Here is a 13,561-nt window from a genome sequence, read left to right as displayed (position 1 = left end):
CTTCTATTCTCAAGTGGCAGCAACAACATTGTCACTCACTGAGTTTTCCTAGGGTGATGGCAGCAGAGTCAGGAGGGAGCTGAATTTTTAGTTGTATCTAGCAGCAACAAAGAGAAACAGGTGGGATAAGGCAGTGCTAGCCAGAGTTCCACTCTTCTATACCCAACACTGGTGTCAGTGGATCACAGCAAGGAGCTGAAATACTATTCCTACTAGGCACCAGTAAGGTGATAACTAGTTGATCCTCTGCTTTCACATGGGGCCTAGCAGGATGCTGAACTTCCATTTCCACCCATACCTGCATGCTAAAACAAAAAGGGGTGACTTCCTGCTAAAAAGATTAAATAAGATCCAGAGTTTCACATCATAATACCCCAAATTTCCAGGATACAACAAAAAAAAAGAAATCACTCATCATTCCAAGAATCAAGGCAGTTACAACTTCAATGAGAAAAATCAATCAAGAGATGACCACACCAAGATGACTCAGATGTAAGAATTACCTGACAAGGATTTTAAAACAGTAATCATAAAAAAATGTTTCAATCAAAAGTGAATAGTTATGAACATACTAAAATGAAAAAACAATATTAGCAAAGAAATAGAAGATACACAAACGAATCAAATGGAAAATATAGAACCAAAATATACAATAACTAAAATTAAAAAGTCACAGGACAGACTCATCAAAAGTGACATAGGGAGCAATCAGTGAATTCAAAGTTAAATGAATGGAAATTACCCAGTTGGAACAACAGATCGAAAATAGACCACACACACAAGCCTCATAGCTAAGGAGCAATAACAAAATATCTAACATTCATGTTATCTAAGTCTCAGGAGAAAAGGCATAGGACCAAAAAAATATTAGAAGAAATAGTGCTCGAAAATTCCATAAATTAGGCAAAAGGTAAAAACCTACAGATTTGAAAAGTCAATTGAACCCCAAGCAGGAAAAATCTAAAGAAATTCACACAAAGACACATCAAGATCAAACTTCAAAACTAAAATCAAGGGGCACCTGAATGGCTCAACTGGTGTTTGCCATTGGCTCAGATCATGATCCCAGGGTCCTGGGATATAGCCCCAAGTCAGGCTCCCTGCTCAGTAGGGAGTCTGCTTCTCCCTCTCCCTCAGCTGCTCCCCCCCCCCCCCCGCTTTTGCTCTCTCTCTCTCTCTCTCTCTCTCTCTTTCTCATTGTCTCTGTGAAATAAAAAATCTTTAAAAAAATGAAACTAAGATAAAAAAAAAATCTTGAAAGCAGCTATAGACACATGACACATTACCGGAAGAGGAACAATCATTTGAATAACAGTGGGTTCCTCATTTGAAACAATGGAGGCCAGAAAAAAGTGGCACAGTATTTTTCAAGTCCTGAAAGAAAAGGACTATCAAGCCCTAATAATAATCCAGTAAACATATTGTTCATGAATAAAGGGGAAATCAAGTCATTCTCAGATGAAGGAATTGTATTTGATGGTTGAAGTAAAATTATATCATCACCTGATGTAGTGCTTAATGTATGTATATTAATATACATTAATATTTAAGATGATTATATTTTTTAAGGAAAATGAGGGTATTTAAATGGAAGTAAAGTTTCTGTCTTTCGCATGAAGTGGTAAAATGTTGATATTAAATGTTAACTGTGATCCAGGTACATAGTATACTGTAAACCTTTTTATATTTTTTAAACCTATGCAAAGAGATATAGTCAAGGTATTACAGATAAATCAAAAATGAATTCTAAAAAATGTTACAACTAATTCACAGAAGGAAAGAAAAAAAAAACAGAAAAATGAAAAACAAAGCAAAAGTAAATTGGCAGACAGCCCTAACATAGCAATAGTTGTTTTAAAAGTAAATGGTCTAAAATAAGCCAGTTAGAAGACAGATAAGCAGAGTGGATAAAAAACATAACCCAACTGTATTCTGTCTACAAGAAATTCATTTCAATTACAGTGATATAGGCAGGGCAAAAGTAAAAGGATGGGAAAAAATATACAGACTTTTAACTTTTAAGAAGTAGTTGTAGATATATAAATAACAGATAAAGTAGACCTAAGGAAAACAGTATTATCAGGGACAAAGAAGGACATTACATAATGGTAAAAAGGTCACAATATACCAAGAAGATATAGCAGTCTTTAGTGTATATACACCAAACAAGAGAGTTCAAAATACATGAAGCTAAAACTGAAAGGAGAAATAGACAAGTCCACAATTTTAGTTGGGAACTTCAACATCCTTCTCTTAGAAAATCAGCTAGGGTATAAAAGAACTACACAATACCATCAACCAATAGGTTGTAATTAACATCTATACAACACTTCACCTGACAACAGAATACATAAATCTTTTAAAAAGAGAGATTTATTTATTTATTTTAGAGAGCGTGAATAGCGGTGGGGGTGCAGAGGGAGAGACAACTTCAAGCAAACTCCCCACTGAGTGCAGAGCCCAGTGTAGGGTTTCATTTCATGACTCTGAGATCACAACCTGAGCCAAAACCAAAGTCAGATGCTTAACTGACTGCACCACCCCAGGCACCCCAGAATACATATGGTTTTGAAGCACCTGTGGAATATTGACCAAGAGAAAAAATCCTGGGTTACAAAACAAATCTCAATATATTTAAGATATTTGAAATTATACAGAGTATGGCTCACTGACCATAATGGAATAATGTCTCTCAAAATTTCAAATAGAAATCAATAATAGATGATAACTGGAAAATCTTCAAACACTTGAAAATTAAGCAGCATGCTTCCAAATAATCCAGAGAGGAAGTATTAAAGGGAATTTTGAAAGACTACCTAGGACTGAATGAAGATACAGCAAATCAAAATTTGTGTTTCATGCCAAAACAGTGCTGAGATGGAATAAAGGAAAGACCTCAAATCAATAATCTAAGCTCCTACCTCAATGAACAAGGAAAAGATGAGAAAAATAAACCCAAAGCAAGCAGAAGGAAGAAAATAATAGATAAAAGCAGAAATCACTTACATTGAAAACAAAAAGAGGGGCACCTGGGTGTCTCAGTCAGCTTAGTGTTGGATTCTTGATTTCAGCTCACATCATGATCTCAGGGTTATGAGATCAAGCCTAGCAACTGGCTCCATGATTAAGATTCTCTCCCCCTCCTCCCACTGCTCCTCCTCCCTGTCCCCACTTGCTCTCTTTCTCTCCCTACTCTCAAAATAAATAAATAAATAAATAAATAAATAAATAAATAAATAAAAGTAAAAATAAAAAAAATAAAAAAATAGGGGCACCTGAGTGGCTCAGTTGGTTAAGTGTCAGACTCTTAGTTTTGGCTCAGGTCATGATCTCATGGGTCCTGAGACTTGAGCCTTGCTTCAGCCTCCGCACTTAGTGGGGAGTCTGGGTGAAGATTCTCTCCCCTTGCCTCTTCCCACCTCACACATGCACACTCTCTCTCAAATATTTTTTAAAGATGTATACAAAAACAATAGAGAAAATCAATGAAACCAAAAGCTGGTTCTCAGAATAAATAAATAAAATTGATAAACCTCTAGCAAGACTATCAAAAAAAGAGAGAGAGAAAGAAGACACAACTAGCAAATACTAGAATGACTGTCAAGGGATATAACCATAGATCCTGCCACCATGAAAGTTTAAAGGCCATTTTTTTTATCTTTGAAAAGATCAATAAAATTGATAAACCTCTACCAAGACTAACAAAGAAAGTAAAAGAGAAGAAATAAATAAGCAAATGCCAGGGATTATGCATCTATTAAAAGAATAAAAGGATCATAATGGAACACTACAAACATACATATAAATTCAACAAACTAAATGAAATGGACTAATTCTTTAAACTATAAACTACCAAAATTCACCTAACATGAAAAAGATATTCTGAATTATCCTATAATACTAAAGAAATTGGATTTCTAATTTAAGATAAATATCCAGGCCAGATAGTTTCACTGGAAAATTCTACCATTTTTTAAAATTCTCATTGATTTTATACAATTTACACAATTTTACAAAATCCCTTCCAGAAAACAAAAGAGGAACACTTCAGGTAATCAGTATTAACCTGATATCCAAACCAGACAAAGATACTAAAAACTATAGACCAATAGCTATCATGAATGTAGATGCAAAAATCCTCAATAAAATATTAGCAAATAGAATCCAGCAGATTCCACACTCAGTGGGAAGTCTGCTTAAGAATCTCTCTCCCTATACCCCTCCACACTCCACTCATGTGCTTCTTTCTCTCAAAAAAATAAATAAGATAGGGATCCCTGGGTGGCGCAGCGGGTTGGCGCCTGTCTTGGGCCCAGGGCGCGATCCTGGAGACCCGGGATCGAATCCCACATCAGGCTTCCGGTGCATGGAGCCTGCTTCTCCCTCCGCCTGTGTCTCTGCCTCTCTCTCTCTCTGTGACTATCATAAATAAATAAAAATTATAAAAAAAAATTTAAAAAAATAAATAAATAAATAAGATAAATTATGATATCACAACTTCAGAAAAACTGTATGCATTTAAATGACAATAGCCATTGTATTAGGGAAATGGGATTAAAGTAAGATTTAATGTTATTACATTGTCATTTCAATCAAAATGTTTTTACAATTATAATTTTAAATATTAAATTTTTTTCATGCAAAATACTTTCATATTTCCCCTCTTTTCATATTTACCTTGAGATAAGACAGGTTAACTGCAGAGAGTGACCACAGGATGAAATAAAGATATGACATTAAGGACATCCAAACTTTGCAGAACTACTATAAATAATTATATTTTTAGTCCTTAATTTTTAGTCCTTGTATTGTGCACTGGGACAGGTCTTTGTTTGGACTGACAATATTTTTTGTGAGCTAATATATTTTTTCAGGAATTTTGTTTAAATGAAATTCAAATTTTAAAAAATCCTAATGCTTTTCAATTCATTAAACAACACATTAAAATGTATTGTAACTGAGTAATTATATAGTATACTAGGTTAGTAGGCATCCAAGGAATTCATGGTAAAAATGTTTGACTGAGAAAAAACAATTTATTAGGATTCTGCAGCTGTTTATTCCAGCTAATAGTCATACTTTCAAGTTATGTATGTGCTTCATCAGATAAATTTATAATTACCTGACAAAGTTCAAATAGAATTTTAATCATGAAATCACTGATAATCAGGAAGCATTTTATGACAGATGCCTTTATGCTATTGAAGAATCACTTCTGGAATGGCAGCTCCAAAAGTTTTGAAAATATTTTCTAAATTTTAGAAGCCTTTTCTCTCACTCAGCCTGGGCAGCCTGATCCTATAGAGATTCAGAGACAGCAGCAGGCTAAGAGGAGGGCTCTTGCCAGAAAACGAGCCCAAGAACAGCTCAGACCACGAACCCCCGAACCTGTGGAAGGCAGAAAGCATGTGGATGTGCAAACAGGTAATGTGATCATGCCACCGGCATCATGGCTCCTGGGTTTGCTCAGTTTTCTAAGTCTGTTCATTTTTCATTTGGCTTTTTTATTACTTATGTATCTGTTATGCCATGAATTTTATGGGGCAGCCCAGGTGGCTCAACGTTTTAGCACCACCTTCGTTTGGCCCAGGGTGTGATCCTGGAGACCTGGGATTGAGTCCCAAGTCAGGCTCCCTGCATGGAGCCTGCTTCTCCCTCTGCCTGTGTCTCTGCCTCTCTCTCTCTCTCTCTCTCTCTCTCTCGCTCACTCTCTGTCTCTTTCTCTCTCTGTCTCTATTTATAAATAAATAAATAATTTATTTATTTATTTAATGGCCACATTAATTCACTCTTAGCCCTTTTCACATACTTTTTTCTCAAATTGGGATTATTTCTCACTTTTTCTTTTATACACCAACACCAGTCACTGCTGGACCTAGAGTAGAAGAGAACAAGTTCTCTTTTGGCATTTTATTTCTCTTTTAAGAGGCATGAACTCATCCAGATATGAGTCCTCTACCTCTTTCCCCAGAGCCTCTTCTCTTCTTTTTATTCTTCTTCCACTGCACATACTCCCCAAGGCCCCACAGGCTTTCCTACTTGTCTGGCTGTTCTCAGCTTGGGAGGCTTTCCTGGACCTACAGCATTTACCTGTGTTGTCAGAATCTTGATAATCAGACAACGCTCGGTGTTTTCCTTAGGCTGACGTAACTATTCAGGAATCACCTTGCACTTTGCCAAGATGGTGAGTGGCTGCAACAGTTATTTCTGGGTGGTTAGGGCAAAAGGAAGTGAACCATTCCATGCCTTTCCCACCCACCCCTACCTTGAGGCCACGTCTAGAATGCGTCTGTCTGTAATTAGCCAATGTAGCCATAATTCTGCAGGAGCTAAATTTTACTGTTTCTTTATACCATCAGAATAGTAAGTGATATAGTAACAGCCACCTTGTATTGAGTTTTCCTATATCTCAGAGACTATTCTAGTCCTCTACCTGGGTATCTCCTTTATTATTAAAGACCCTTTGTGACAGATAATTATGATCCCTTTTACAGATAAAGAAACTAAGGCTCTAAGAAGATGTAACTTGACTAGGTCCTATGTTCAACATCTGACTCCAGTTCTGATGTTCTTTGCATGATACCACACTGCCCTTGCCTCACATAAATTATTCCTAAGGTGAAATTTGTCTTCATGTATCTGTTTATAATCTATAGCCTAGATATAATCAAGTAGCACAGTGATATGATGCCTAATTTTTTAAAAATCCAGAAATTTTCAAATCTTTATACACTCACTATCTTAGGAGTCAGTTATATAGATGGATTATTAACTTTCCATCCCCAATTATACTTTGCATCTTACACACATCTAGGCTTCATATTCTTCTTTAGTTCCATGTTCAAGTACAAAGCTCAGTGCTTTCTCAACCTTCCTTTAATGTCCTAGTCCGACTGACTCTAGTCTTCCAAATACATAAAAATGCTTAGTACAACAGGTACTAAGAATGAATTTAATCCCACACTTGAGCACTTCCTTTTCTGATCCATTTAGTTCTATTTTGAAGGAGCTAAAGTTTCAATGCACATATATGCTTGAAATAGACCAGAATTTCAAACTCAATGTATATGGTATTCTCTTAGAAATATACCTTGAAGAAATTGCTGACCGCATAATAGAAGTTGATATGGAATGCCAAACAGATGCATTTTTGGATAGACCACCAACACCACTCTTTATTCCTGCCAAAACTGGCAAAGATGTGGCCACCCAAATACTAGAAGGAGAGGTATAGTACATTATTTGGACTTCCTTCTATCTTCTTTATAAATAGGTAAAGTTAGGTTTAGCTAAAAGCTTACAAACCATTTCATAATCAGAAAGATTCTACTTACTGGATTTCTTTCGAAATATACCTATAATAGTTTTATACTGAAATACCATGTTCTGATTTCCCCTTTGCTGATCAGAGATAAAAATCATTAGAAATATTTTTAGAATATATGTACTTTGATTTTTTTTATTGATATATTGATTAATATATCAATACAAGGTAAATTTGTATCAAATAAAGAAAAATAGTATCTCTGATAGAAATTCCACTACTAGTTGCTTTTAAATTATATAGTTTTCATGTAATCTCTCTGTATTAGAAAAAAAATCCTAAAATAACTACATTTTCATGTCAATACAGAATGCACAAATAGGCCAGTCTATGAAACTGAAGAGAAGGCAATGCTTATGTGCATAATGATGTAATTGAGATTTAAGACTTACCTGAAGGAACTTGAAAGAACTGCTATTGAAATTGGGAAATAAAATAAGTCTTCACAGACTACATAGAAGGGTATATTTGCCTCCAAATCCTAAAGAGAAATCACCAAAATTCCCATTATTCATTCTTATTCCTTATTCTTCAAACTGTTAGCAAAAACAACCAGTAAAAAATTGAGTAGAAAGGGCAAAAAAATAAGAAATATAAGAATATTTCCTTTGGGTTTCAGAGTTTGATCTTAAAATTGAGTATCAAGTTCATTTTGATAACTACATAGGTCTTTTTATAATTTTGACTGCTATTCTGTGTGCCCTGCAGGGCTATTTTGAGTTTTGGAAACTATAAGTAAAGCACCATCATGGTGTCTAGCACACAGAAGATCCTCAATAAATAGTACCCTGTCATTACTGCTTTTCTGGATATTTTTTCTTTGAGCTTTTGGTTCATGATTAAAACTTTACATTTGCTTTGTTTTGTGTGTTTAAGCTCTTTGACTTTGATCTGGAAGTAAAACCAATGTTAGAAGTTCTGGTGGGGAAGACCATTGAGCAGTCTCTTCTGGAAGTAATGGAAGAAGAAGAGTTGGCTAACCTGAGGGCCACTCAGTATGCATATGAAGAGTTACGCAATGTGGAACTAGCTGAAGTTCAGCGACTTGAAGAGCAAGAGAGACGACACAGAGAAGAAAAAGTATAGAATTTGAGTTTTCTTTCTTAGTCTTTGACTATTTTTAACAGATTATGTTCTGAATTACATGTGGTATGTCATAGAGCTAATCTTTGCAGATACATTAGAAACAAGCTTATAGCTCAGTTATCTCCTCTTCTGTAGATCACAGATCTTTCATGCACAGAATCACATTCTTTAAATACCAGCTTACATAAATGAACCTAAATAGAGTTTCCAAAAGTTTCTAAATGTAATAAATTACATATGTCCCAACTGAAAGACATTCTTCAATACCAAGATTTCTAGTGAAGGAAATCTATTGGTTTGCCATAAATTGGTAGCAAAAAAAAAAAAAAAAAAGTGTAAGGGAAAAGGGGAGGAGTATATTGGGAATAGGTGGCATGAAAAAGCAAAGGATCTGGATAGAATTCTGGATCTTTTTCTCAGTGGCCAGGCCCCTCTCTATACCCTAGGGATCCTCCAGAACTTCATTATAGAATATAATCTTATATTCCAGGTTTTTAGAACTTTTAATAAGAAAAGTTTTAGAATCTAGTTTTTAAAATATGCCAGTAACCTTCAGTTAGGAAATACGAGGCTCAGTAATCTCTAAAGGTTTTTAAAGGTCTTTCTGGGTCTGGAAATAATTGTTGCCCTATATTGGACACCGAATGGATAAATTATGTAGGAGTGCCTAAATATGTAAAGAGTTCAAATAATGTCCCACAGAGTCTAACTTACTAGACTTTAGCACAGAATAGGTTAGTTGTTGGGATGTTCTACTCAATACCTAATGAAATTTTCAATTTTTCTCCAAAATGAATAATTAATTGTGTAAAGGATATAGGGTATAGGGCTTATGGTAGAGATTATGTAAATGCAAGACTATTTGTTACAAATGTGAAAAGTGGCAAAATTAGCTTTGTTGAAAAAATCAGGGAAATCTTTATCAAAGCAGACTTACTTGTTTATTTACTATTAGGAAATATACTATGAAAATAATGAATACAAATCATCTAAATTTATATTTGCTTAAACTCTGAAAACAGACTTCATATGAAACTATATTAATGCTCCCACTTCCACATGGGAGAAGAGAAGATGGTTCATTAGCTTTATAGATATACTGTGGTCTACAAGAAGCAACAACAACAAAAGAGAGGTTTTTAAGTTTCAGAGCTCAATGAATTCAAAGAAGCATTACAAATGAAACAACTCACCCAAGTTCTTTAACTGAAGATGTCTGAGCAACTGTAATTTTCATATTAATTATACTTTATGATAATACTAATTACAAATACATATAACTGTTATTATTCTTTGCTATTACCCATACAAATATATACATCTTGAAATTATTTTACTTAAAAATGGACCAGAAGATGAATCTTACCACCTCTTTTTTTGAATTCGATACCCAGGAGCTGCTGAAATTCATTAAAATCCTTATAAAGAATATGAACCATTAATAGATTCCTTGCTGTCCATTTTTTGATACAAATATGTGTCCAGAGTCTCCCACTCACTAGATTCAGAGTTTGGGGAGGACTTCACAGCTATGTAACCATATGCGGTGGTGTTTTCTGTGTGCAGGAGCGTCGGAAGCAACAGCAGTGGGAGGTGGTGTACAAGCACAATGAGACCTCGCAGAAGGTTGCGGCTCGGGTGTTTGCACAGCGTTACCTGGCGGACCTCCTCCCGTCCGTGTTTGGCAGTCTCAGGGACGGTGGCTACTTCTATGATCCCATCGAACGAGGTTCGTGGAGGTGTTGTTAGATCCCTGTGTACAATAGGCATCCTCTGAATTCTTCCAAGTAATCCCATGCCCATTTTTATTCTGAGTTGGAAACTATCCTTAAAACAAATGTTTAAAGTCAATTAAGTTGTTTTAAGTAAGAACTATTACTAATGAGAGGTATACTGTAAAGATCTTGATTTTGGATGTCAGTTTGTCTTTACTATTGGACGGATAGTAGGAAGAAATATAGACTTGATGTCAAAAATTTGAATTTGGGTCCCAGTTTCATCATCAACCAGCCATATGACCTTCAATTTCCTCAGGCTGAAATGAGGATTATTTAGGAGCTAAATGTCATAATACGTATGGAACATGATATGTATAAGATGTACGTAAGTGGTTGTTAATTTTTTTCTCAGCTGACTTCCTTTTCCACTCAAAAACCCTTTGGGGGCAGCAATGAAAGTCATGTATTCATTTAATTAGGTGTTCCCACTGTCCCAGGCACTGTATTAGGTGTGGAGATAAAAATAAGGAGACCTGGTCTCTGCCTTTAGAGAACTCATACCTGTCAGCCCTCTCAGAGCACCCGCCCAGAACCCCCCTCAGCTAGTCCCACCATATGAAGGGTAAGTCTTGCTGTTCCTCACCCTCCTTCCTCAAGTTCAAAAGCACTTAAATCCACATTGCTTTTGTATACAGGTCCTATTTCAAATGGCTAATAGTATTATGGGGCAGAGTTTAGGGATGTTAATTTTCCCTGACTACATATTCAGTTCAGTACACATACATAGAGGTCAGATTACACACAAATATTATTAGTTCACATTTATATTGTACTTTACCATTTATGTAGTATTTTCCATGCATGATAGCATTTGATCCTCCCAGTAACCCTTGAGTAGATAGGGAAGATTAATTCCCATTTTGCAGAAGTAGAAACTGAAACTCAGAAAAGTAAAATGCCTTCTCCCAAACAGCCAGGGAAGCCATTAGGCCTCAGACCCTGAGCCCAGATCCAGTATTCTTTCCGTGTTGTCCTGCCACCCCACTGGGGTCTAGCTAGACCTCTGTTGTTAGACACAGAGGCTGGCAACCTTTTCTTCTCTCATGAAATGCTGAAAAAGTCAACTACAGATCATTTAGAAGCTTGGAAATGAGATTCGTGCCTCAGAAGAAATTATTTCTAGTCGTGAGTATCATATTCTATTACACTCTCTACTGACACTCCACTGAAAAGTAACAGATGCCACCACCCCCCCCAAAGAAAAAGCTGTTTTGAAACATTAAAATGTATATTATAATGGACCATAATTTTTAAACGCTCCTGTAATGGAGTAGATTTCCATTTCAGTTTGAACAAACTTACCACTAATGGGAGCACCTAGTTTTTGACTCATTTCTAGCCTTCTCAAATACTCTGACCCTTGTCCCTGATACTTGGTCAGCTTATCCTAGGCCCTGGGCTTCAGTTGGGGGGCATTTCTTCTATCAGCCTGGTTCAATTCCAGATTTGGATTGGAGTCCTGCTCCCAGACCCACATCTTCCTCCCCACTCCCCAGCTTACCTACCTACCTACCTTCTTCACACACCTCAGATTGTGTAGTTGGCGCCAAAGGCCTGGACTTCAAGGAAAACCTCATAGTTTGGAAAATACTATTTCTATTGCAATAGAAAGAAAGTGGACCAGAATATACCTAGAGAATGTGGCAAAAGTAATGCTATATAAGTCTATGTGACATTTTGTATTAAGAAAACAGTGTTGGGACGCCTGGGTGGCTCAGTGGTTGAGCATCTGCCTTTGGCTCAGGGTATGATCCTGGCGTCCCAGAATCGATTCCTGCATCAGGTTCCCTGCATGGAGCCTGCTTCCCCCTCTTCCTACATCTCTGCCTCTCTCTGTGTGTCTCTTGTGAATAAATAAATAAAACCTTAAAAAAAAAAAAGAAAGAAAGAAAACAGTGTTGAGGAATCTTCAACATTTAGGGAGAAAGCACAGATTCTTCCTATCTATAATGATCCATAAAAATCATTATAATGATTATAATGAAATTAACTTTTTTTATTACAGATATTGAGATAGGATTCCTTCCATGGCTAATGAATGAAGTTGACAAAACCATGGAATACAATATGGTGGGAAGAACAGTGCTTGACAGTAAGCTCTTTTATTTTATTTAAAAGTCACTTCTGGGGGTCCCTGGGTGGCTCATTTGGTTAAGCATCTGACTCTTGATTTCGGCTCTGATCATGAGATTGAGCCCTTGTCGGCCTCCATGCTGGGTGTAGAGCCTGCTTAATATTCTCTCTCTCTCCCTATCCCTCTGCCTACCCCTGTACTTGTGCTCACAAGTGTGCTTGCTCTCTGTCTGTCTCATTCTCACTCCCTCTCTCTCAAAAAGAAAAAGAAGAAAAATCACTTCTAGGGTTCCTGGCTGGCTCAGTCAGTAGAGCACTGGACTCTTGATCTTGGGGTTGTAAGTTCAAGCTCCACACTGCGTGTAGAGGCTACTTTAAAAAATAAAATCCTTTTTTTAAAATAAATTCTTTAAAAAAAGCCATTTCTGAAATTTTTCAGCAGGAAGAATAAATAGAAGAAAGATGTTAAGTTTTACAGTTTCATTTTTAAAATTTCTTTATGTCAATTATATTAACAAAGGCACAAATTTTTACCCTCAAGAATACTTTTTATTCTTATATAATTTGATCAGAATTAATACCTTTTGTCATTACTTTATAAATAATATTCTGTTAAAACAGGCATTGACTATAATACATACTAAATGCATTAAGTGGCACAGAAGTTAAATGTGCTGACTTTGCATAAAAATGATACAGGGAAGGGCTGAGGCCTAGGGAGTGCTTTATATGCATCTGTAAGTCATCATTATAACTAGTCAAATATGAACAATCACAGTGATTTTGCACGTCTAATTTTTCAGTGTTGATTCGTGAGGTGGTCGAGAAGAGACTGGCTATGTATGAGCATAAGGAGGACCAGCCTCCATTTGTGCAGTCTGAGGATGGGTTCAGTGGCCCCGGAGCAATGAGAGCATCCCTGATGGGTGATGAATTCCATGAACAAAGTGCATCACAGTCACAGAGGGTACTTCAGGCCAGAGACTCCCTGCAAAGAACACCAAGCGACAGAAGGTATATGGAGAATGTGTCATCCCAAGAAAGGAAGCTTATGGAAGAAGAAGACGATGAACAAACAGAAAGGAATATCTCAGGGAGAGAACTATTATAACCAAGGGGAACTCTCGAGCCACGACCACTCAGCAGCCAGGCAGCAGTGCCAGCAATCAGGTAACGATGTGCAGGTCCCCTCAGCCTATGGAAATTATGTTGTATTTACCCAACATGTTTTTTTTTTTTTTGTCTAATGGACTGGGCAAATCAAATATGTTGAAATAATAAAACTAATTAAAAATGAAAA

The 13,561-nt window shown here is 36.4% G+C and overlaps 1 protein-coding gene across 1 annotated transcript in view; it reads left to right on the top strand.

Moving 5' to 3' along the window:
* RSPH3 (radial spoke head 3) overlaps positions 1–13,561 on the top strand; it is a 24,270-nt gene extending 10,709 nt beyond the window's left edge. The window contains exons 6-11 of the mRNA XM_041732530.1: positions 5,283–5,424; positions 7,083–7,228; positions 8,201–8,404; positions 9,977–10,139; positions 12,194–12,280; positions 13,065–13,561. Of these exons, the coding sequence (XP_041588464.1) occupies positions 5,283–5,424; positions 7,083–7,228; positions 8,201–8,404; positions 9,977–10,139; positions 12,194–12,280; positions 13,065–13,372 (1,050 nt within the window). The 3' untranslated portion in view covers positions 13,373–13,561. The remainder of the gene's footprint in view (positions 1–5,282; positions 5,425–7,082; positions 7,229–8,200; positions 8,405–9,976; positions 10,140–12,193; positions 12,281–13,064) is intronic.

This window comes from Vulpes lagopus, chromosome 2 (assembly GCF_018345385.1).
Source record: "Vulpes lagopus strain Blue_001 chromosome 2, ASM1834538v1, whole genome shotgun sequence".
NCBI classification, from domain to species: domain Eukaryota; kingdom Metazoa; phylum Chordata; class Mammalia; order Carnivora; family Canidae; genus Vulpes; species Vulpes lagopus.
The sequence above is the reverse complement of the archived record's forward strand: the minus strand, read 5'-3'. Positions and strand labels throughout refer to the sequence as shown.